The sequence below is a fragment of the Somniosus microcephalus genome, chromosome 1, assembly GCF_052327205.1.
Source record: "Somniosus microcephalus isolate GS21.2 chromosome 1, FLI_Smic_1.0, whole genome shotgun sequence".
NCBI lineage: Eukaryota > Metazoa > Chordata > Chondrichthyes > Squaliformes > Somniosidae > Somniosus > Somniosus microcephalus.
Window position 1 is genome coordinate 394,052,086 of NC_140987.1, and position 25,641 is coordinate 394,077,726.

Below are 25,641 nucleotides of genomic sequence, written 5' to 3' on the forward strand. Positions count from 1 at the left end.
GCTTTCTTGAAGTCAATCTGGCACAAAGGGCTCTATTACAAACTTCTTCAGTGTGGAATAGGGGGCAAAGTCTATGACCTTATTAAATCGATGTATCTGAAAAATAAATGCGGTGTCAAAATTGGAGACAAACGCACCGGTTTCTTCACCCAGAGAAGAGGCGTCCGGCAGGGCTGCAATTTGAGCCCGACCCTGTTCAACATATACATAAATGAATTAGCAGACATGCTGGAGCAAAGCGAGTCACCGGGTCTCTGTCTCCTAGATGGGGAAGTGAAATCCCTGTTCTATGCGGACGACCTGGTTCTGCTGTCTCCCACAGAACAAGGATTACAGCAACAATTAGACCTACTCGACAAATACTGCCAAAATTGGGCCCTAACAGTAAATCTAAAGAAAACCAACATCATGATTTTTCAAAAAAGGCCCAGATGTCAGGAAAACAAATACCAGTTTACTCTCAGTGATACCATCATAGGACACACTATGAGCTACACTTACCTTGGTCTAACCATCACAGCATCAGGGAGCTTCAGCATAGCAGTGAATGCACTAAAAGAAAAAGCCCGAAGAGCCCTATATGCAATAAAAAGAAAATTCTACAACATCCAAATTCCAATCAAAATCTGGCTCAAAATATTTGACAGCATAATCCTGCCCATTGCGCTGTACGGTAGTGAAGTATGGGGCCCACTCAATCACCATAGCTACACTAAATGGGAAAAACACACAATAGAAGCCCTACATGCAGAATTTTGCCGAAGCATTCTTCGCACCCAAAGGAAAACACCAACAAATGCATGCAGAGCCGAACTAGGCAGATACCCACTGATAATAAACATCCAAAAACGAGCACTAAACTTCCTAAATCACCTCAAATCTAGTTCCCCCAGACACCCTTCATTTTAAAGCCCTCCAGACCCAAGAGCTGAACCCAGAAATGAGTCCCCTGAGTCAGCTGCTACTGAAATTAAGTACTCCTACTCAGCCGGACCCTGACCAGTCCCAGACCAACACTGCCTTCCAAACACCAATCCGAGTGAACCAAATCATTAAACAATGCAAAGAAACCTACCTGGAACATTGCAACAAAACCAAAAGCCAAAGCAGATTAGAATGTTACCGGGCCCTAAAAAGAGAATATAAACTGGCAGACTATCTCTCGACCATCAGAGACACAAAACAGAGACAGACCCTCACCAGGTACAGACTAAACGACCACCAACTGGCAATTGAAAAAGGAAGATACAAGAAACCCTGGCAGCCTAGAGAGAATAGAATATGTGATCAATGTCTGGCCGGCGAGGTTGAGACAGAGATGCACTTCCTCCTAAAATGTGAAAAATTCAACGAAACAAGAAACATATATTTTGACAAGCTCAGCCAAACAACCCCAGATTTCAAAGAATTGGATGACCTGTCAAAATTAAGATTAGCCCTGGGAGAAGGGAGACAGATCATACCTTGGTGCCCAATATGTAACAACATGTCACAACCTGAGGAACAGTGAGGGACTAACGAGCACACCCATAGCATATATAAACATTAAGAATGTTTAAATCAATACCGAATGTACCCAACGACGGTTTAAAAATTAATACTGAATGTACCCAACGAGGGTCAACGACTGTTTAAATTAATATTGTCTGTACCCAACGAAGGTCAAAATTGTTTGACACCTACAGAATGTTGGAAAACTGTACTTTTTGTTATGTAAGCTTTGGCAATATGGTTCCCTGTAAACTTTCATGCCAATAAAGCATTTGAATTGAATTGAAAAATTGACAGAGCGAGAGACAGAGAGACAGAGTTGGAGGAAAGGAGGAAGAAAAGGAGGGAGTAAGACAAATCAGGATATTTTCAAATGCTAAGAAACTAGGAACTGTGAAGGAACAAAGAGGTTTGGGTGCCTATGTACACAGATCACTAAAAACTAGTAGACAGGTACAAAAAGCAAACAAAAATGCTTCTGGGCATGTTGACCTGTTTAAAAGGGGGCTGTATTTCATACGTGAATTCAGTTGTAAAGAGCCTTGGTCAGACCCCATCTGGAGTACTGTGTTCGGTCTGGGCACCACACCTCAGGAAGGGAATTGGCCTTGGAGGAGGTGCAGTGTAGAGTCACCAGAATGATACTGGGGGTGAACGAGTTAAATTGAGGGCAGGTTGCACAAACTTAGCTTGTACTGCTTGGAGTATAGAAGATTGAGGGGTGATTTAATCAAGGTGTTTAAAATGATAAAATAATTCAAAGAAACTATTTCCTCTCATGGGGAAATCCACACAGGGGAGGGAGCTCAAGGGGCTGAAAGGAACAGGAGTAAGCCAATGAAACTAGAAATCAGAATTCCATACAGTCTTTTTCCAAGGGTCATTATGCCATGTTCTCAGCCCATGACCAGGTGAGATGTACCACATCCACTGTTTGTATTAAACTTATATAGTGTAATGAGATGTTGCCAGCCAGACAGTTAAATTCTTACTTGTGAGCATACTTGTACCGCACGGCCTTCAGCTTTTCATCTGGCTTACTGTAAAGTAAAAGATTCAGTCTCCTCATCAGTGAGTGCAGGTCAGTGACCTGGTATCCAGTGTAATGTTCCAGAGTTGGAGTCTGAAACACAAGAGGGCATATTTCCTGATTTTACCGCTATTTAAAACTGCCATGGGTCCTCAAGCAGCATATCCTGATCACTTCAAATACAAGGAGGGCACATGGTGGCACAGCACGTTGAAGCACCAAAGCACAGTGCCACCTTGCTGGAAGCACAGATTCAACTCTCCTCCCTCCTGCCCCCTGCCACTGTGCAGCACTGTTTTGGGGAAGTACAGAGCAGATGCCAACTGCCTCTTCCCATTTTTATTTTTCCTTCCATTTTGGTTAGTAGAATCTACTGGCCGATCATCACGCATGCCCGGATGATTCCCACAGAGAATCAGAGGGAATACACCAGAACCATGTAGTCAAAGATGACCAGGGCCGGGGGGCGGGGGGGAAAAGAGGTGCAAAGGAACAGGAGACACAGTTTGTAATATGCCGATTGGTAATTAGCACTCACCCATCCTCCAAGCTCCTTCATCTTGAGGGCCAGTAGCAGGCATGATGCAGCTAGTTTGGAAGCGCTCTCTCGGATAAACTCATATTCCTGCAGGGTCAACTCACAGATATATCGGGCAAGCGTCAGTGTCTCGAGGATGGCTCTAGCACACTGCAAACATTAATATTCAGATTGTGAGAAAACACAGGCAGATTAGTCTAGCAGAGTGCTGTGGAACCTAAACTGACATTTCCAACCACTACAGAAAGAAAGAGAGATCATGAACAACTGCTGTTTAAACAAAAAAAGTGGTAGGCCAGTGAGTTAACTGTCTCTGCTGACACCCAGACTGTGCTTCAACCCATTTCCCCCCCCACCCCCCCAAATAATGAATACGTGTCGTATCAAGCAGTTATACAACAGTACAGTATTCTCCAAGCAGCCCTTTACAATCTTAGTTGCGTCAGCGAGAGGCAAGATTAGTGACCATGTCTTTGTCATTTCTGCAAGTCAACACATCAGGGATGGTTCTCAAATGCCAGAACAGTGTTTCAGTTGGACAGTTGAGAATGTTTTTTATATAATTTTTTACCCTTTCCCCAAGGCTCTCCCAAATAAATAGCAATCAGAACATTTAGTCATGTTCAAATTCTTACTTGCTCAACAGTAGCATGCCAAAAAAAAACTGATACAGCCTCATTCTCACTATCTGCTTTCTTTTGAGAGGGGACACAAGACAACTTTGTAGCTTTCTGCTGATCAGTGGTGAAGGTTATGGTGCCTGTTAAATCTCAAGAGTTTAATAACCTTGCTTGTATAACAATTAAAAGAATACGCAGGAGACAGTTCAGTTAACAGCCATGACTTTCCAGAATCGTCTCTACTTCATGCACTCTATTTCCCATAGTGCATTGCACATCACAACTACAGAAAGCTATGTGGGACAATTCAAATACAACATTCAAAATACACATCTCCTCCCCTCTTACATTAGATGTCCCAATAGAACCACAAAATTTAAAAACAATAATAATTCAAAAATTTTTAGAACACAATAACACAGATAAGGATAAGCCTCTGAACTATAAGTTCAAACGTATAGGGGGCCGCCGCTCTCTGGTAGGATACCGGCGGTCAACCTGGCTCTCCAGTTCATTGTCTCTCACAGGTGACGTCAACACAGGTGTAGGCGGCTGAGGTGCCTGTATACAGGTCTCCCTTGCTGAGGAGATAGGGGCTGAGATAAACTGCTGTTGGTGGATCAGTGGGTGTTGCTGCACGTCGTAGAAGCTGATCGGTGTGTCTCTTCCAGACAATGTCCTTGGGTGTCTTTACAGTGTAGGATACTGGACCAGTCTGTGCAATGACAGTAGCAGGAACCCACTTAGGTCCACCACTGTAGTTCCGTGCCAACACATGTTCACCTGGACTGAAGACTCTGTCTTTGGAGTGTTGTTCACGTCGCTTGATCTGCTTGTCCTGCTGATACTGTACCATGTCTTTCACCTTTGGCGGTTTCAGCAGGTCGAAATTGGTTCGTAGCTCTCTTTTGAGCAGTAGAGTGGCAGGTGATGCTTTTGTGGTCACATGTGGTGTGTTCCTGTAACTCAACAGGAAACTATTCAGGCGCTGATGAAGCGTTCCCTGGCCTTGCAATGCCTTTAGAGAGAGTGTTTCATGGTCTGAACAAACCTCTCAGCTAGACCATTGGTCGCAGGGTGGTCGCAGCGTGGTATGGTGCAGCCCTGATATGTTGTACGCCATTCACCTGCAGGAATGTAGCCATTTCTTGTGACACCCAATTCAATTCAATTCGCTTTATTGGCATGACAAGTTACATCTTATGTTGCCAAAGCATCGGAAAACATTCATGTTTGTTCACAAAAATACAGATCTATCCATACAGTGTATAAACAGATATATCCCTGAGTGTATAAATATACTTTCATATAATTTATATATACTCTTATCTTTAATGGTTGTCCCTCTGTTTATGGCAAGCTGTAACATAGTGTGCCGCTAGTGTTACGCAATTTCTCTCTTCCCCTAGTAGGTATGGGAGTTTTTGGTCGTCATTCAAATTTCTGAATTCCGGGCATATTTTTGTAAATTTTGGGTAGAAATTCTCCCTTATGCCCTGATATTTTCTACAAGCTGTGAGGAAGTGCATCTCTGTCTCCACCATTCCCTGACTGCAGTGAGAGCATATCCTGTCCTCTCTTGGTAGCCGGGTCTGCCGGTGTCTACCTTTTTCGATTGCCAGGCTATGTTCACTAAGTCTGTACATTGTCAAGATTTTTCTCAGTTTGCTGTCCTTTACCATGGTCAGGTAATCAGCTATGTTGTATTGTCTGTTTAGGGCCAAGTAGCAATTGAGTTTGCTTTGGGTTTTTGTTGTTTCTGCCCAATATGTCAGATATTTTTCCTTTTGCTTAGCGACGATTGTGTTGGGTCGAATTCTGTGTTACGCTGTCACTGTCCTGGGGCTGGTTATTGTTAGTAGTGACTTCACTGAGTCCCAGGACTAGTTGACTGAGGGTATTCTTCTTTATGGTCAGCTCTTGGCATTTCAGGGCGTCGTAGTGATAGCATTGGGGGTTGCTCATTTCTAGGTGTTTCCAAAATTTGGTGGCTCTTTTTTGGATAGTGATTATTAATGGATATTGGCCTAGTTCCGCCCTGCATGCATTGTTTACTGTTTTCCTTTGAGTCCGGAGGATACTTTTACAGAATTCTGCATGTAGGATCTCAATTGGGTGTTTGTCCCATTTTGCAAATTCTTGTTGTGTTAGCGGTCCCCACACCTCACTGCCATAGAGTGCAATTGGAACACCTCACCTAACGTCTCGATGGTCTTCTCAGCGGTGGTGGACCTCATTATAACAACCTCTGGCCACTTACTGTGCGCGTCAACAGCCACCAGGAAAATTCTCTCCTCGAATGGACCTGCAAAGTCTACATGAATGCGGTGCCATGCTTCCTCCGGAAAGTCCCAGGGGTGAAGAGGTGCAAGCTGTGGCACATTACGAACTCTGACATGAGGAACAGGTTTTAGCTTTGTCCTCAATCTGTCCATCCATACCCGGCCACCAGAAGTAGCTCCTCGCTATTTCTTTCATACGAACCATTCCGCAGTGTCTGGAATGTAGTTGCTGTAACACTGGTTTCCGTAGCGATGGTGGAATAACCACTCTCCTCCCCCACAGCAAACATCCAGACTGCACCGACAGTTCGTTTCTCCTTGAGATATGGTTTCAGGTTTGGGTCATTGCTGTCAAGCTTGCCCCTGACAATAATGTCCAGCACTGCAGACAACACTCGGTCGTTTCTGGTGTTTCGTCGGACCTGTGTCGAAGTAACAGGCGCGTTCTCCACCTGCCTAAAATAGCAGATGTCCATGCTACTCGTCGTAGGCTTGGTGACAGGCAGCGGCAACCTGGAAAGACCGTCGGCGTTGCCGTGCAGGTCAGACTTGCGATATCTAATGTCAAAGGTGTGTGCAGACAACAGCAGCGCCCGCCTTTGCATTCTGCTCGCAGCAAGTGACGGAATCCCTGTATGTGGCCCGAAGATGGTCGTGAGAGGGCGGTGATCTGTTAGTAGGGTGAACTGTCTCCTGTACAAATATTGGTGAAACTTGCGAACGCCAAAAACGATGCTCAGTGCTTCTCGTTCTATTTGGGCGTAGTTAGTTTCAGCTCTGTTCAAAGTCCTAGATGCGAATGCTATCGGCTTCTCTTCTCCGTTTGGCATGATATGAGAAACGACCGCTCCCACACCATAGGACGATGCATCACAAGCTAACTGTATTGGTAATGAAGGGTTAAAATGCGTCAAAGCCTCCGACTTCAGGAGTGTGTTCTTTGCTGTCTGTTGTGTATGTAATATGTGTGCTACTTTGAACCTATGGACAGGACTGCACTACTTGTAGGGCGTAGTGATACGCAGTACCACTCCTGGCCATAGGGGTATAAATAGTACTGTGGGTACTGATCTCCCCTCAGTTCCCGCCTGTGGGCATGAAGTAAAGACCTACGTATAGTCCCTACCTCCAACCAGTAAAGACCTGTTTGAGTTATACGTTTAAGTCTTTGTGTTAATTGTTCAATACAATACACATACTTAACACTGGCGACGAGTCAGGTTCTTACCCTGTGGCAGTTGAAGAGAGGTTTCAAACATCACCACCCCACTAGAAGCGACAGGCTTTAGGACTCTGAAGCCTCCATCAGCGACTGAGCACTGGAGTGCAGCAGCCATCCTGACAGCTTCCAGCGACTGACAGAAGTCTTTCTGCAGTTCCTTGTTCAACCTAGGTGGTGGGGTAAGCCGTGCAGCGTTGGCTGCAAAGACAGGGCTGGGGAAGTTGGAGAAGATAAGGGCGATCGCAATCCCTGATAAGAGCCGCGGTGAAACGCGCGAGCGGGTAAGCCAGAGCCCGGGAGGGAGCGAGCAAGAGCCGCTTCGGTCGGGAGCCACTTCGCGATCCAGCGATCGCATCCGCTGATAAGGGCCGCACTCGGGCGATCGCGGCGAAGATAAGGGCCGCACTCGGGGGCTGAAGGGAGACGGCGTCGGGGGACGGGTGAAGACCGCCAAGCGTGGGAAAACCGCCATTTTGTGGGCGGAGGACGACGGCAAGAGCGGGAAGCCGCCATCTTTGATAACAAGTAAACAAAATAAAATCTGAGAAATTGCAAATCTACAATGCCTAAACACGGGAATATTAGCACCTTTGATAGTGACCTCGAAGATTGGGCCATATATGTTGAAAGAGTAAAAAATTATTGTAAGGCCAATAAAATTCGTGACCAAGATAAAGCTCTAACATTATTAAATTTAATGGGTGCGAAGACATACGGGCAATTGAAACACCTGTTATCACCAGATGAACCGGCGGATAAGACGTTCGATGAGATTGTTACTGTCCTGAAAGATCATCTAAACCCCACGCCGCTGATGCTAGCGGAACGATTTAAATTTTACGACAGAAGGCAGCTACAGCATGAAAGCAATGCTGAATATTTGCTGGAATTGCGTAAATTAGCGAAATATTGCCAGTTTGGAACGGGACTGACAGATGCACTACGAGACAAATTTGTGTGTGGTTTATTTAAACAGGATACACAAAAGCGACTGCTCGAGGAGAATGAGCTGACGCTTGAGAAGGCGGTCACTATGGCAGCAGCACACGAAGCCGCAGCGAGAGGCACGGCAGTAATGCAGCTACGGTCACCGGAGCTCAATGCACACAAATTGGGTGTGAGTTCTGGCAAATGTTATCGTTGTGGAAAGACAACGCATGATCAGAACCAGTGTTGGTTTAAAAACCAAGAATGTAGAACTTGTGGTAGGCTTGGACATATAGCTAGAGTATGCAGGTCAGGGAAGAAGACCAGCAACAAGAAGTCACCGCAAGGAAAATACGCAAAGGTACACAAGGCGACCGAACAGGAGTCCGATTCAGACGCTAGCAGTAATGAACTGGCTAGCTTAAGCTGTAATGAACTGGCTAGCTTAAGAGTACTCAACGCTGGTAAGGGTGCAGACCTCCAGACAATTTGGGTCACTCTTCAGATAGAAGGAGTCCAAGTAAAACTGGAATTGGACACTGGATCGGCATTGACGGTCATAAATAAGAAAGATTACGGAAAGTTATTCCAACATATTCCCCTACAGGATACGGGGATTATATTGAAAACATACACGGGGCAAAGAGTGTACCCCATCGGGAAAATAGAGGTTGCAGTGGTCCACAAGGGCGAAGACAGTCAAATAATGGACTTATATGTGATATCTGAAGGAGGTTCTCCACTACTAGGACGGGAGTGGATTAGGAAAATGAATATGGACTGGCATTTCCTACAAACAATAACGAGTGAGAACTCGGTGAAGATAGTCGGCCCAGACTCTGGAACGGATGATGGTAAGCCCAACTCAGGTGCAAAAGACAAAGTTTCAGCACAGAATTCCACTGAGCAACAACAACATAGTTTAACTGTGGATTCTGAGTCTGGCAAGTCTACTGATGTGCCCATTTCTGAGGGACACCGGGCTCGAACTCAACTCCATTTCAAACTACAACAGCAATTAGAACAAATGCTTCGCCGTTTTGAGCAAGAGTTGAATGCAACGAAAGAGTTCTTTGATATAGAGTTGGAGAATCTGGAAAGACAACAGAAGCAGCTGATGGAGAAAATGGAGCAGGAGCACACAAAACGTCTGATGTCAGAGGAGTTAACGGTCAGCCAACTCCTGCATATGCTGAAGGACAGGACTCTGAAATGGGAAAAACTTGAACACGAACTTCAATATTCAAACGAAAGGGGTTCGGAGCTCTCAAAGGTTATTGGAAGAGCTGAGGTGGCAACACAGACTGAGATGACTGCAACAGAGCAGCCCAAAAGTACGCTGACTCACGTCAACGTAGAACAACAGACCGCTGAAACAGCTGCTCCGGTAGAGGGATTGAATAGTCCGATCAATCAATCTCCAAAAGAAGTTGAAGTAGTAAAATCTCAAATGAAGTCATTAGTAAACGACCTGCTGAAAGCCCAGAAAAAGCTGGATGAAGAGGTACGCATGAAGAAGTCTCTTCAGGAAAGATGTCTGGACTTGGAACAAAAGCTGGCTAACGCCCAGCTGGGTATGGAGGAAATAGAAGACCCTCTCGCTGGCCTAGATCAGGACGACACCGAATATTACTATGTCCTGTCCTGCCCAACTTGTAACTTCGACTCCCACCATACAGAAATCATGGAGGAGCACCGAAAGTCTACGGAACATCGGGAGAAGGTGGCTCTACTACGGAAAAAGGAGGAAGAGAAGGAGGAACTGCGCATGCAGCTGGCAGCTGACAGTGGAGCCCAGAGAGTCTCCAAGAAGCAGAAAAGGAAAAGTCGAAACAGAAGATGACCCATCTGAACCATTATTACCTCTACCAGATCACACACGTGGTCCCTCCGAACGGAGCCAATTCAGTTTGGAAGTTCAAACTGTTAAATCCATGGAAGGACTATTGAATGAGTCACTCCAGCAACGTGAACCGACTACACCACAGAGATTGAATCTGTGAACTGTTTTCCGCAGAGACTGAATCTGTGATCTGTTTTGACATGAAGTTATCTATGTATCTATGTTATTCTGTTATGTAAACCTGAAGTTATATATGTATATATGTTATTACGTTATGTTAAATGGGGAGATGACTGTAAAGCTAGGAAGGGAGGAATGTTGTGTATGTAATATGTGTGCTACTTTGAACCTATGGACAGGACTGCACTACTTGTAGGGCGTAGTGATACGCAGTACCACTCCTGGCCATAGGGGTATAAATAGTACTGTGGGTACTGATCTCCCCTCAGTTCCCGCCTGTGGGCATGAAGTAAAGACCTACGTATAGTCCCTACCTCCAACCAGTAAAGACCTGTTTGAGTTATACGTTTAAGTCTTTGTGTTAATTGTTCAATACAATACACATACTTAACACTGTCATGAACGCCTCCTGGCACTTTAGTCCATTCCCACTTCTTGTCTTTACATAGCAACCAATGCAGCGGCCTCAGCATCGAGGCTAGGTTCGGTATGAACCGTCCATAGTATTTCAGTAACCCTAGAAAAGAACGCAGCTGGCTGATATTTTCAGGTGCTGGGGCATCCACGATTGCCTTGGTCTTGGACGGTGCCTTGTGAAGGCCTGTGGCATCGATTACATGACCGAGGTACTCAACTGATGCCTGAAAAAAATGCATTTATCCCTGCGAACTCAGTCCATAATCCCTCAGTCTCTGTAGCGTTGCATCCAAGTTACGCAGATGGTCTTGGTCATCACACCCAGTAACTAAGATATCATGTAAGTAGCACTGGACTCCAGGCAATCCACTAAGGATCTGGTCCATAGCACGTTGGAAAAGCGCTGGAGCTGATGTAATTCCGAAAGGAAGTCGACGATACCTAAATAGGCCCTTGTGCGTCACAATAGTCAGCATTTCTCGTGACTGTTCATCCACGTGCATTTGCAGGTAGGCTTGACAGAAGTCGATTGTGCTAAACTTCTGGCCCCCAGCAAGTCCCGCAAACAAATCATCAATATGGAGAAGCGGATATTGCTCCACTGACAATTCAGGGTTAACAGTTACTTTAAAATCTCCACATATCCTAACTCCACCCCCTTTCTTGAGCACCGGTACGATGGGTGTTGCCCATTCACTCACGCTGACTGGTTCTAGTACTCCGCTTTCAACTAGGGCTTCTAAGTCAGCCTCGACTTTTGGTCTGATGGCATAAGGTACGGGTCGTGCCTTCATGAACTTGGGTTTGCTATCCTGCTTAATACGAAGCTTCACAGTAATATCTTTCATGCTACCCAGTTCTCCATTAAAGACTTCTGCATGTTTCTTTGAGATGGCGGGTAAGCCTGGATCATTGTGTGACATCATGTAGACTGATAACCAGTCTAATTTTATTCCCTCCATCCTGGAATCTTCTCTATGTCATGCACTCTATTTCCCATAGTGCATTGCACATCACAACTACAGTAAGCTATGTGGGACAATTCAAATACAACATTCAAAATACACAACAGTGCCATGTACAGCCTGCAATGTTCTGTGAAGAATAGCACCCTTTATACCTAGTGCCCAGTATCAACCAGCAAAACTCTCCTTAGGCTAGGTATAGCATGAGTTAGATACAAACAAAAGCTCTCTGCACTACCCCAACAATCAGCATTTATTCACAGCCTCAGCAGTACCGCCTATCGGACCAGCATGGCTTTCTGTTCCCCACACCAGCTATTCTTTCCATCTCAGAATGATTTCTATTTGCTCTGTAGGTAAAGACCAACCATTTGGGCAAGGTACCTATAGAACTATATCCCAGAAACAGGCAGAGCGCCTTCAGAAGAGGGGAGCAAAACAAAAATAAAAACAAACATACTGTGTGCATGGGGTCAAATTGAGCACGTTTATCCACTAGTACACTTGGGCAAGTGGCACAGAAAATTCTAGTTCCAATTATATAAAAAAGTGACCAACCTTTGCATATCTCCTCAGGAACCGATAGGCCACCGGAATATTGATGTCGAACTTCAGGGCTTGGAGAATTTTCACCTCCATTGAAAGTAGTTCCTCCCTTTGGTATGCATCATCACAGATGTACAAGAAGTCATCCACACAGGGAGGGCATCGCTCCTAAAAATGATTAACATGCATCAATCCAATCCACACTGAAGGCACCAAGCCCCCTTCCCAACAAAAGTCCCTGCCCCGGCAACACAGATTGCACAGTTATTTTGCAGTAGATATGGGTTCAAAGCGGTTCACATTTTCCTACAGCATCTGAAACTGCTCACTAATTGGTATACTATTGGCCTGACGTCCAATCAGCACCTCCCTCAACATTGCAGCCAAGATCAGGAAATGAACTGTGTGGCATTGGAATGGGGAGGGGGAAACTTGGAATCCTTAATGCCTAGCACTATGTTGCCATTTTAAAAGGACCTGTAAACAACAGTAGCTGTCCTTTTATCATAAAATTAACTTTTCCACGAGGTTAATTTTCATGCTGATGCCATACCAGATGCTGCAAACTACAAACAAAACCTGTTTTGTTCATTGTGCCACATGCACACCCCTCACTGACAGCATACACCAATGCTAGTTATAAACCCCTCCTCCATTCCCAAGACTGTTCCCTTAAAGCACAAACAACTTGCATTTATATAGCACCTTTAACGTCACAAATCGATTCATAGGAGCATAATCAGACAAAGAATTGACACCGAGCCAAAGAGAGAGACATTAGCACAGGTGATCACAAGCTTGGTCAAAGAGGTAGGTTTTAAAGAGCATCTTATGGAGGAGAAAGGAGGTGGCGAGGTTTAGGTTTAGCAGAGTTTAGAGCATAGACGGCTGAAGGTGGGGTGAAGGATGCACAAGAGCCAGCATTGGAGGGACGCAGATTTTCGGAAAGTTGTAGGGCTGGAGGAAGGTATAGAGACAAGAAGGAATAAGGCCTTGGTGTGGTGATGGGTGAATGGGACTTGGTGCAATACGGGCAGCAGAGTTTTGGATGAACTCAAGTTTAGAGGGTGGAAGAGGGGAGGCTGACAAAGAACTAGATTCATATAAAGACTGGTAAAAGTGCTTACGTCAAATTTTGCTGCGATAAGGATGGCAGTAGAGCCCAGCAGTTGCAGCGTTTCCCTCATGCACACAGTCGTTGCCAGGTAATGATCCACCAGCTTCACTGCCAGGTACAGAGTCTCATGATTCAGCTCAAAATTTTCCTTTGAAAATAAGGAGATATTTAGGCCAATGAATTACAACAAATGCATCATTATAGGGTCATGAACATTACATGAAATTATGCATAACAGGGTTACACCCAGTATAGTGTGAAAAGTGGAGGTCCAAAGAGATTTAGGAGCCCATGTACACAGATCACGAAAATGTAGTAGTCGGATACAAAAAATAAATCAAAAAGGCTAATTGAATGTTAGCCTTTATAACTAGAGGGCTACACAACAACTTGCATTTATGTAGCACTTTTAACATAGCAAAATGTCCCAAGGCACTTCACAGGAGCGTTATCGGCCTTCCCAATATTTAGTCAAAGGAAATTTCTGCTTATCCAGTACTGGATGCCGGACAAGCAGTGACACAAGAGACAGTGGAGGGGTCAAGAGAGGTGGTGGTGAGGTAGAGCTGGATGTTGTCAGCATACATGCGGAACCGAATGTCGTGTTTTCAGGTGATATCGTCGTAGGACAGCATGTAGATGAGAAATAGGAGAGGGACAAGCATAAATCCTTGGGGGACTCAAGGCAACGGTGCAGGAGAGGTTAGAATATAAAGGGGAGGGCGTTTTGCTATAGCCATACAAAGCCCTGGTTCGACCACATTTGGAGTACTGTGTACAGTTCTGGGCACAGCATCTTCGAAAGAAAATATTGGCCTTGGAAGGAGTGCAGCGCAAATTCACCAGAATGTTACCAGGGCTGTAAGGGTTAAATTATGAGGAAAGATTACATAATCTAAGCTTTTAGTCCCTGGAATATAGATGGTTAAGGGGTGATTTGATTGAGGTTTATAGGATTTTGAAAGGAAATAGGGTAGAGAGAGAAACTTTTTCCAATGGTGGGGGAGCCTAGGACAATGGGACATAACCATAAAATCAGAGCCAGGCCATTCAGGATAGAAGTTAGGAAACACCTCTTCATGCAAAGGGCGGAACTCTCTCCCACAAAATGCAGAAGATGTAGAGCTCTATTAATTTTAATTCTGAGGTCGACAGAGCTTTGCTAGACAAGTATATAACAGGAGAAGGAGTCAAGGCAGGTGGATGGAGATAAGATGCAGATCAAAACAGAAGCCAGTGTCAGGAGGAGCAGAGCGCAGCGGTACAGCGAGAACTTAAACTCACTTTCGCAGGCTTTCTTTCAGAGGCTTACCAATCTCAGACCGGCGGCGGCGTTCCGGAGCCACGTCACAATTCAAAAAGTGACGCAGGCAAGAGGAAGCAGCTGATTGGGTGAGCACGGCCAGGTGAGTATTTATACTACTCTATAGTTTGACAGTTAAGATTAATAGTTTATAAAATTTAGAGTCTTAATTTTTGTGGTTATAATTTCCAAGGACTCTATTGTGCATCAGGGAGTGCTAGTAACCAAGGGTCCTTGAGTAGATCATTTAATTGTAGTGTAATTAGTGGTATTGATTTGATTAATTTAATTTAAATTCATTAAAAAGGGTAATTCATGGCAGGACAGCTTGGCCCCATGGCATGCGCCTCCTGCGCTATGTGGGAAATCAGGGACACTTCCTATGTCCCCGACGACCATATGTGCGGGAAGTGTATCCAGCTGCAGCTACTGACAGACTGCATTGCGGCACTGGAGCTGCGAATGGATACACATTGGAGCATTCGTGATGCTGAGGACATCGTGGATAGCACGTTTAGGGAGTTGGTCACACCGTAAGTAAAGGCTGCACAGGCAGGAAGGGAATGGGTGACCACCAGGCAGAGTAGTAGGTGCAGGGGTCCCCTGTGGCCACCCCCCTTTCAAACAGATATACCATTTTGGATATTGTTGAGGGAGATGGCTTATCGGGGGAAGGCAGCAGCAGCCAACTTCCTGGCACCATGGGTAGCTCTGCTGCACAGGACGGGAGGAAAAAAAGTGGGAGAGCTATAATAATAGGGGATTCTATTGTAAGGGGAATAGATAGGCGTTTCTGCGGCTGCAAACGACACTCCAGGATGGTATGTTGCCTCCCTGGTGCAAGGGTCAAGGATGTCTTGGGGCGGCTGCAGGGCATTCTGGAGGGGGAGGTTGAACAACTAGTTGTCGTGATGCGTATAGGTACCAATTATATAGGTAGAAAATGGGATGAGGTCCTAAAAGCTGAATATAGGGAGTTAGGAGGTAAATCAAAAAATAGGACCTCAAAAAGGTAGCAATCTCAGGATTGCTACCAGTGCCACGTGCTAGTCAGAGTAGAAATAGAAGGATATTTCAGATGAATACGTGGCTAGAGGAATGGTGCAAGGGGGAGGGATTCAAATTCCTGGGACATTGGAACTGGTTCTGGGGGAGGTAGGACCAGTACAAACTGGACGGTTTGCACCTGGGCGGGACCAGGACCGATGTCCTAGGGGAGTGTTCGCTAGTGCTGTTGGGGAGGGTTTAAACTAAAATGGCAGGGGGTTGGGAACCTGTGCGGCGAGACAGAGGAAAGGAAAGCAAGGATAGAAACAAAAGACAGGAAGGAGAAAAGCAAAAGTGGAAGGCAGAGAAATCATGGGTGTAAATCAAACATGAGTACAGTAAATAATAATTCTAAAAGGATTAAGAGTGTTAAAAAAACAAGCCTGAAGGCTTTGTGTCTTAATGCGAGGAGCATTCGTAATAAGGTGGATGAATTAGCTGCACAAATAGATGTAAATGGATATGATGTAATTGGAATTACGGAGACATGGCTCCAGGGTGACCAAGGCTGGGAATTCAACATCCAGGGGTATTCAATATTCAGGAAGGACAGGCAAAAAGGAAAAGGAGGTGGGGTAGCATTGCTGGTTAAAGAGGAGATTAACACAATAGTAAGGAAGGATATTAGCTCTGATGATGTGGAATCTGTATGGGCAGAGCTGAGAAATACTATGGGGCAGAAAATGTTAGTGCGAGCTGTATACAGACCACCAAACAGTAATGCTGAGGTTGGGGATGGCATTAAACGGGAAATTAGAGACGTGTGCAATAAGGGCACAGCAATTATCATGGGTGACTTTAATCTACATATAGATTGGGCTAACCAAATTAGTAACAATACTGTGGAGGAGGAATTCCTAGAGTGTATACGGGATGGTTTCCTGGACCAATATGTCGAGGAACCAACTAGAGATCAGGCCATCTTAGACTGGGTATTATGTAATGAGAAAGGATTAATTAGCAATGTTGTTGTGCGAGGCCCCTTGGGGAAGAGCAATCATAACTTGATCGAATTCTTTATTAAAGATGGAGAGTGAAGTAGTTGACTCAGAGACTGGGGTCCTGAATTTAAATAAAGGAAACTACGATGGTATGAGGTGCGAGTTGGCTAGGATGGATTGGGGAATGTTACTTAAAGGGTTGATGGTAGATAGGCAATGGCAAACATTTAAAGATCGCATGGATGAACTACAGAATTTGTTCATCCCTGTTTGGCATAAAAATAAAACAAAAAAGGTGACTCAACCGTGGCCAACGAGGGAAATTAGGGATAGCATAAGATCCAAGGAGAGGACATATAAATTGGCCAGAAAAAGCAGCAAACCTGAGGATTGGGAGCAGTTTAGGATTCAGCAAAGGAGGAAAAGGGGATTAATTAAGAGGGGGAAAAAAAGAATGAGTGTAAGCTTGCAGGGAACATTAAAAAACTGTAAAAGCTTCTATAGATATGTGAAGAGAAAAAGATTGGTGAAGTCAAGCGTAGGTCCCTTGCAGTCAGATTCAGGGGAATTTATAATGGGGAACAAAGAAATGGCAGACCAATTAAATACATACTTTGGTTCTGTCTTCACAAAGGAGGACACAAATAACCTCCCAGAGATGTCAGGGAACATAGGATCTAATGAGAGGGAGGAATTGAATGAAATCACTATTTGTAGGGAAATGGTGTTAGGGAAATTGACAGGATTGAAGGCCGATAAATCCCCAGGGCCTGATAATCTACATCCTAGGGTACTTAAGGAAGTGGCCCTAGAAATAGTAGATGCATTGCTGGTCATCTTCCAAAATTCGATAGACTCCAGAATAGTTCCCATGGATTAGAGGGTAGCTAATGTAACCCCACTATTTAAAAAAGGTGGTAGAGAGAAAACGGGGAATTATAGACCAGTAAGCCTGACATCGGTAGTGGGGAAAATGCTAGAGTCCATTATAAAAGATGTAATAGCAGAGCACTTGGAAAACAGTGACAGGATCGGACAAAATCAACATGGATTTACAAAAGGTAAATCATGCTTGACTAATCCACTGGAATTTTTTGAGGATGTAACTGGTAGAATAGATATGGGAGAACCAGTGGATGTGGTGTATTTGGACTTTCAAAAGGCTTTCGATAAGGTCCCGCATAAGAGATTGGCATGCAAAGTTAAAGCACACGGGATTGGGGGTAAGGTACTGTCTTGGATAGAGAACTGGTTGGCAGACAAGAAGCAAAGAGTTGGAATAAACGTGTCTTTTTCTGAGTGGCAGGCAGTGACTAGTGGGGTACCGCAGGGATCGGTGCTAGGACCCCAGTTATTCACAATATATATTAATGATCTAGACAAGGGAACTAGATGGAATATCTCCAAGTTTGCAGATGACACAAAGCTGGGTGGGCGTGTGTGCTGTGAGGAGGATGCAGAGAAACTCCAGTATGATTTGGACAGATGCATGGCAAATGCAATATAATGTGGATAAATGTGAGGTTATCTACTTTGGTGGCAAAAACAGGAAGACAGATTATTATCTGAGCGGCACTAGATTGGGAAAAGGGGAAGTGCAACAAGACCTGGGTGTCCTTGTGCACCAGTCGCTGAAGGTAAGCATGCAGGTGCAGCAGGCGGTTAAGGCGGCAAATGGTATGTTGGCCTTGATAGCGAGAGGGTTCGTGTACAGGAACAAGGATGTCTTGCTGCAGTTGTACAGGGCCTTGGTCGCCTTATCTGAGGAAGGAGGTTCTTGCTATGGAGGGAGTGCAGCGAAGATTCACCAGACTGATACCTGGGATGGCAGGAATGACGTATGAAGAGAGATTGGGTCGATTTGGCTTATATTCGCTAGAGTTTAGAAGAATGAGAGGGGATCTCATTGAAACTTATAAAATTCTAACAGGACTAGACAGACTAGATGCAAGAAGGATGTTCCCGATGGCGAGGGAGTCCAGAACCAGGGGGCACAGTCTAAGGATTAAGGGGTAAGCCATTTAGGACTGAGATGAGGAGGAATTTCTTCACCCAGAGAGTAATGAGCCTGTGGAATTCTCTACCACAGAAGGCAGTTGAGGCCAACTTATCTATCTATATATATAAAAAAAATGATGGTGTCTGTCTGGATGTATGTATGTCCGCGCTTAACTCAAAAGTTAGAGCGTACCTACACATACGTTATATCAAAAGAAAGCTTATGATTAGGGGAGCGTCATAGGCGTATTTACTTTCTGGTCAGACAAAAATTGTTCGGACACTATACAAAAAACTTTCAAAAAACAGACAAAATCCGCTCATTAGCGGTTGACCAATCCTACGGCTCATTAGCGTTGAGTGACGTGAAGGTTGACCAATCCTACGGGGGGAGCGCTCCATGGCGTGTGGGGGCGGGGCCTAATCCTACAGCCTGCCATTAGTACGGGAGCGCGAAAAACCAGAGACCGGAGCGGCAGGGGTCCATCGGGCCGGGCCTGAGGTGCTCTTTTCCCCACCCTCTCTCTCTCCAGGCTAATCCCAAAATAAATCCAGCAGCGGAGCAGCGTCAGAGGCCCGCAGCGGGAGCTCATCAGGGCTCACTCGGGCCCGGCCAGAGCTCAGCTGAGGTGAGTCGGGCCGGGGGCCCTAGAGAGGGAGAGGAAGGGAGGGAGGAAGAGGGAGAGAGAAAAAAAAAAGTGAGGGGGTGGGAGAGAAGGAGCGCGGGGAGGGAGTCAAATCAAATTCAAATGCTTTATTGGCATGATGAAAGTTTACAGGGAACCATATTGCCAAAGCTTACATAACAAAAAAGTACAGGTTTCCAACATTCTGTAGGTGTCAAACAATTTTGACCTTCGTTAGGTACAGACAGTATTAATTTAAACAGTCGTTGACCCTCGTTGGGTACATTCAGTATTAATTTAAACAGTTTTAGAGTATATATGCTATGGGTGTGCTCGTTAGTCACTCACTGTTCCTCAGGTTGTGACATGTTGTTACATATTGGGCACCAAGATATGGTCTGTCTCCTTCCCCCAGGACTATTCTTAATTTTGACAGGTCATCCAATTCTTTGAAATCTGGGGTTGTAAGGCTGAGCTTGTCAAAATATATATGTTTCTTGTTTTGTTGAATTTTTCGCATTTTAGGAGGAAGTGCACCTCTGTCTCAACCTCGCTGGCCAGACAGTGATCACATATTCTATTTTCTTTAGGTTGCCAGGATTTCTTGTATCTTCCTTTTTCAATTGCCAGTTGGTGGTCGCTTACTCTGTATCTGGTGAGGGTCTGTCTCTGTTTTGTGTCTCTGATGGTCGAGAGATAGTCTGCCAGTTTATATTCTCTTTTTAGGGCCCGGTAGCATTCTAATCTGCTTTGGCTTTTGGTTATTTTGTTCCAATGTTCCAGGTAGGTTTCTTTGCATTGTTTAATGATTTGGTTCACTCGGATTGGTGTTTGGAGAGCAGTGTTGGTCTGGGACTGGTCAGGGTCCGGCTGGGTAGGAGTACAGGTAGACTATCCTTTATCCGAAAACCTCGGGACCAGCCGAGTTTCGGATAAAGGAGAATTTCGGATTTCGGAAGGTGGGTCGGCGGGGGGGTCGTGCGCACGACTTACGCTGACGCTCAGCGTAAGTCAGTCGGGGTCGGCAGTTGTCGGGGCTGGCGGTTGTCGGGGCTCGCGGGTCGGCGGTTGTCGGGGCTGGCAGTTGGCGGGGTCCGCGGGGGGGGGGGGGGGGTCGGCGGTTGTCGGGGCTGGCAGGGTCGGCGGTTGTCGGGGTCGGCGGGTGCCGGGGCCGGCAGGGGGTCGTGCGCACGACTTACCCTTAATCCGAACTTCCGCAACCGGAACCCTCTAAAAACCGAAGGTTTTTTTCGTTCAGCGTAAGTCGTACGCACGACTTACGCTGAACGAAAAAACCTTCGGTTTTTAGAGGGTTTCAGTTTTCGGAAGTCCGGATAAAGGGTAGTCTACCTGTACTTAGTTTCAGTAACAACTGACTCAGGGGACTCATTTCTGCGTTCAGCTCTTGGGTCTGGAGGGCTTTAAAATGAAGGGTGTCTGGGGAACTAGATTTGAGGTGATTTAGAAAGTTTAGTGCTCGTTTTTGGATGTTTATTATCAGTGGGTATCTGCCTAGTTCGGCTCTACATGCATTTGTTGGTGTTTTCCTTTGGGTGCGAAGAATGCTTCGGCAAAATTCTGCATGTAGGGCTTCTATTGTGTGTTTTTCCCATTTAGTGTAGCTATGGTGATTGAGTGGGCCCCATACTTGACTACCATACAGCGCAATGGGCAGGATTATACTATCAAATATTTTGAGCCATATTTTGATTGGAATTTGGATGTTGTAGAATTTTCTTTTTATTGCATATAGGGCTCTTCGGGCTTTTTCTTTTAGTGCATTCACTGCTATGCTATGCTATGCTGAAGCTCCCTGATGTTGTAATGATCCGTCTCCTCACACAACACACACAGCCCGAGTGAGGAGAACCTCCGGCTTCACCTACATCTCATCTCTCTGGATCCTTTTAAAAAATTTTAAAACCCACAATCTCACCTTCTCCCTTCCTTCGGCCACTGCGATTCAAACTTCCCGCCGACCTCACAAAATGGCGGCGGCCCTTCTTCACCCGCCGGGCTCGGAGTCCAGCCCCTTCCCCGGGGTGTCTTCCTCTCCTTCCCCCTCTCTCTCTCCTTACCCCCTCCTCCCACTCTCTCTCTCTCCCCTTCCCCCCTCCCCTCTCTCTCTCTCTCCCCCCCCCCTCTCTCTCCTTCCCCCCCTCTCTCTCTCTCCTTCCCCCCCCCTCTCTCTCTCTCCTTCCCCCCCCTCTCTCTCTCTCCCCCTCTCCCCCCCCCCTCTCTCTCTCTCCTTCCCCCCCTCCTCTCTCTCCTTCCCCCCCCTCCTCTCTCTCCTCCTCCCCCCCCTCTCTCTCTCCTTCCCCCCTCTCTCTCTCTCCTCTCCTTCCCCTCCCTCTCCCTCTCTCTCTCTCCTTCCCCCCTCTCTCTCTCTCTCTCCCTCTCCTCCTCTCTCTCTCTCTCCTTCCCCTCTCTCTCTCCTCTCCTTCCCCCCTCTCTCTCTTCTCTCTCTCTCTCCTTCCCCCCTCTCTCTCTCTCCTTCTCCCTTCCCCCCCTCTCTCTCTCTTCCCCCCTCTCTCTCTTCCCCTCTCTCCAATTCCAATTCAAATGCTTTATTGGCATGAAAGTTTACAGAGAACCATATTGCCAAAGCTTACATAGCAAAAAGGTACAGTTTTCCAACATTCTGTAGGTGTCAATCGATTTGACATTTGTTGGGTACATACAATATTACTTTTAAACAATATTAATTTTAAACAGTCTTTGTACTTCATTTGGTACGTTCAATATTAATTTTAAACAGTCTTAATTTTAAACAGTCCTCAGGTTGTGACATGTTGTTACATATTTGGCCCCAAGGTATGGTCTGTCTCCTTCTCCCAGGACTAATCTCAATTTTGACAGGTCATTCAATTCCTTGAAATCTGGGGTTGTTTGGCTTAGCTTGTTCAATAATATGTTTCTTGATGTGTTGAATTTTTCGCATTTTAGGAGGAAATGCATTTCTGTTTCAACCTCGCCGGCCAGACATTGATCGCATATTCTATTCTCTCTAGGGCTGCCAGGATTTTCTTGTATCTGCCTTTTTCAATTTCCAGTCGCTTAGTCTGTACCTGGTGAGGGTCTGTCTCTGTTTTGTGTCTCTGATGGTCGTGAGGTAGTCTGCCAGTTTATATTCTCTTTTTAGGGCCCGGTAACATTCTAATCTGCTTTGGCTTTCGGTTATTTTGTTCCAATGTTCCAGGTAGGTTTCTTTGCATTGTTTAATGATTTGGTTCACTCGGATTGGTGTTTGGACGGCTGTGTTGGTCTGGGGCTGGTCAGGGTCCGGCTGAGTACTTAGTTTCAAGTAGCAGCTGACTCAGGGGACTCTTTTCTGGGTTTAGCTCTTGGGTCTGAAAGGCTTTGAAATGAAGGGTGTCTGGGGAGCTAGATTTGAGGTGATTTAGGAAGTTTAGTGCTCGTTTTTGGATGTTTATTATCAGTGGGTATCTGCCTAGTTCGGCTCTGCATGCATTTGTTGGCATTTTTCTTTGGGTGCGAAGGATGCTTCGGCAGAATTCTGCATGTAGGGCTTCTATTGTGTGTTTTTTCCCATTTAGTGTAGCTTTGGTGATTTAGCGGGCCCCATACTTCACTACCGTACAGTGCAATGGGCAGGATTATGCTGTCAAATATTTTTAGCCAGATTTTGATTGGGATTTGATGTTGTAGAATTTTCTTTTTATTGCATATAGGGCTCTTCGGGCTTTTTCTTTTAGTGCATTCACTGCTATGCTGAAGCTCCCTGATGCTGTAATAGTTAGACCAAGGTAGGTGTAGCTCATAGTATGTCCTATAGTGGTATCACTGAGGGTAAACTGGTATTGTTTTCCTGACATCTGGGCCTTTTTGAAAAATCATGATGTTGGTTTTCTTTAGATTTACTGTTAGAGCCCAATTTTGGCAGTATTTGTCGAGTAGGTCTAGTTGTTGCTGTAATCCGTGTTCTGTGGGAAACAGCAGAACCAGGTCGTCCGCATAGAACAGGGATTTCACTTCTCCATCCAGGAGACGGAGACCTGGTGACTCGCTTTGCTCCAGCATGTCTGCTAATTCATTTATGTATATGTTGAACAGGGTCGGGCTCAAATTGCAGCCCTGCCGGACGCCTCTTCTCTGGGTGAAGAAATCGGTGCGTTTGTCTCCAATTTTGACCCCGCATTTGTTTTTCAGATACATTGATTTAATAAGGTCATAGACTTTGCCCCCTATTCCACACTGAAGAAGTTTATAATAGAGCCCTTCGTGCCATATAGAGTCAAAGGCTTTCTTGAAGTCGATGAAACAGGCGAATATTTTCCCATTTTTTGTTTGGTGTATATGTTTTTCAATGAGGGTGTGAAGGGTATAGATATGGTCGGCAGTGCGGTGTTTTGGAAGAAAGCCTATTTGGTTTTTTCTGAGGGTATTATGTTTGTTAAGAAAATCAAGTAATCTACTATTTAGAATACTGCAGAATAACTTCCCGAGACAACTGTTGACACAGATGCCGCGGTAGTTATTTGGGTCTGATTTGTTTCCGCTTTTATATATGGGGGAGATTAGTCCTTGGCACCAGATATCGGGAAAACAGCCTGAACGTAATATGATGTTGAATAATTTGAGTACCGCACCCTGCATCTCCCTATTGCTGAACTTGAGCATTTCATTTTTGATGTTGTCTGAGCCACAGGCTTTCTTTAGGTGGAGAGATTTTGTTTCTGTGGCCAGTTCTTTCCATGTGATTGGGGAGTCCAGAGGGTTTTGGTTGTCTTTAATTGTTGCTTCTAATGTGTGGAGTTTTTCTGTGACCTGATGTTGACTTGGGTTTGTTTCGTTTATTGGGATGTCTTTGTGGAGGTTTTCAAATGTGTTCTCCAGATGTCGCCATCTTGGATTGGTAATGCTTGCAATTGTGTTGTACTCAGGTTATTCCACATTTCCCAGAATTGTTTTGGATTGGTGGAGTTTTCAATTTCTTCAAGTATTTTGTGGGTATAGTTTTGTGTTTTGTTCCTAATGGTGTGTTTATATCTTTTGAGGGTTTCATTGTATCTAGTACGTAGGTCCGGATTGTTTGGTTGGCGATGCTTTTGGTTTGATATTTTTCTCAGGTCTTTTCTGGCATTTTTGCATTCGTGGTCAAACCATTTCTTATTTTTATTTTGTCTTTTGTGACGCTTCCTCTTCTGTTTCACAAGGTCGGCTTTTACAGCTGCCTCATGGAAGATCATATTTATATCCCCTATGCCCCTCTCTCTCCCCTTCCCCCCCCTCTCTCTCTCCTTCCCCCCTCTCTCCTTCCCCCCCTCTCTCTCCTTCCCCCTCTCTCTCCTTCCCCCCCTCTCTCTCTCCCTCTCCCCTTCCCCCCCTCTCTCTCTCTCCTTCCCCCCTCTTTCCCCCTCTCTCTCTCTCCCCCTCTCCCCCCCTCTCTCTCTCTCTCTTCTCTTTCCCCCCCTCTCTCTCTCTCCTTCCCCCCTCTCTCTCTCTCTCCTCCTTCCCCCCTCTCTCTCTCTCTCATCCTTCCCCCCTCTTTCCCCCCTCTCTCCCCCCTTCCCCCCCTCTCTCTCTCCTTCCCCCCTCTCTCTCTCTCTCTCTCTCTCCTTCCCCCCTCTCTCTCTCTCTCTCTCTCTCTCTCTCCCCTTCCCCCCTCTCTCTTTCCCCCCCTCTCTTTCCCCCCCTCTCTCCTTCCCCTTCCCCCTCTCTCTCTCCTTCCCCCCTCTCTCTCTCTCTCTCTCTCTCTCCTTCCCCCCTCTCTCTCTCTCTCTCCTTCCCCCCTCTCTCTCTCCCCTTCCCCCCTCTCTCTTCCCCCTCTCTCCTTCCCCTTCCCCCTCTCTCTCTCCTTCCCCCCTCTCTCTCTCTCTCTCTCTCCTTCCCCCCTCTCTTCTTTCCCCCCTCTCCCCTTCCCCCCCTCTCCCTCTCTCTCCTTCCCCCCTCTCTCTCTCTCTCTCCTTCCCCCCTCTCTCTCTCCTTCCCCCCTCTCTCTCCTTCCCCCCCCTCTCTCTCCTTCCCCCCCCTCTCTCTCTCTCTCTCTCTCTCTCCTTCCCCCCCTCTCTCTCTCTCCCCTCTCTCTCCTTCCCCCCCTCCCTCCCCCCCTCTCTCTCTCCTTCCCCCCTCTCTCTCTCCTTCCCCCCCTCTCTCTCTCCTTCCCCCCCTCTCTCTCTCCTTCCCCTCTCTCTCTCTCTCCTTCCCCCCTCTTCCCCCCCTCTCTCTCCTTCCCCCCTCTCTCTCTCCCCTTCCCCCCCCCTCTCTCTTCCCCCCTCTCTCCTTCCCCTTCCCCTCTCTCTCTCTCCTTCCCCCCTCTCTCTCTCTCTCTCTCTCTCCTTCCCCCCTCTCTTCTTTCCCCCCCTCTCCCTTCCCCCCCTCTCCCTCTCTCTCCTTCCCCCTCTCTCTCTCTCTCTCCTTCCCCCCTCTCTCTCTCCTTCCCCCCCCTCTCTCTCCTTCCCCCCCCCTCTCTCTCTCTCTCTCTCTCTCCTTCCCCCCCCTCTCTCTCTCTCCCCTCTCTCTCCTTCCCCCCCTCCCTCCCCCCCCTCTCTCTCTCCTTCCCCCCTCTCTCTCTCCTTCCCCTTCCC

The 25,641-nt window shown here is 46.2% G+C and overlaps 1 protein-coding gene across 1 annotated transcript in view; it reads right to left on the bottom strand.

The window, feature by feature from the left end:
• The window catches only part of ccnb3 (cyclin B3), a 59,992-nt gene that overhangs the window by 18,358 nt on the left and 15,993 nt on the right, over positions 1-25,641 (bottom strand). Inside the window, 4 exon segments of the mRNA XM_085997531.1 lie at positions 2,484-2,614; positions 3,060-3,209; positions 12,074-12,229; positions 13,189-13,326. Of these exon segments, the coding sequence (XP_085853657.1) occupies positions 2,484-2,614; positions 3,060-3,209; positions 12,074-12,229; positions 13,189-13,326 (575 nt within the window).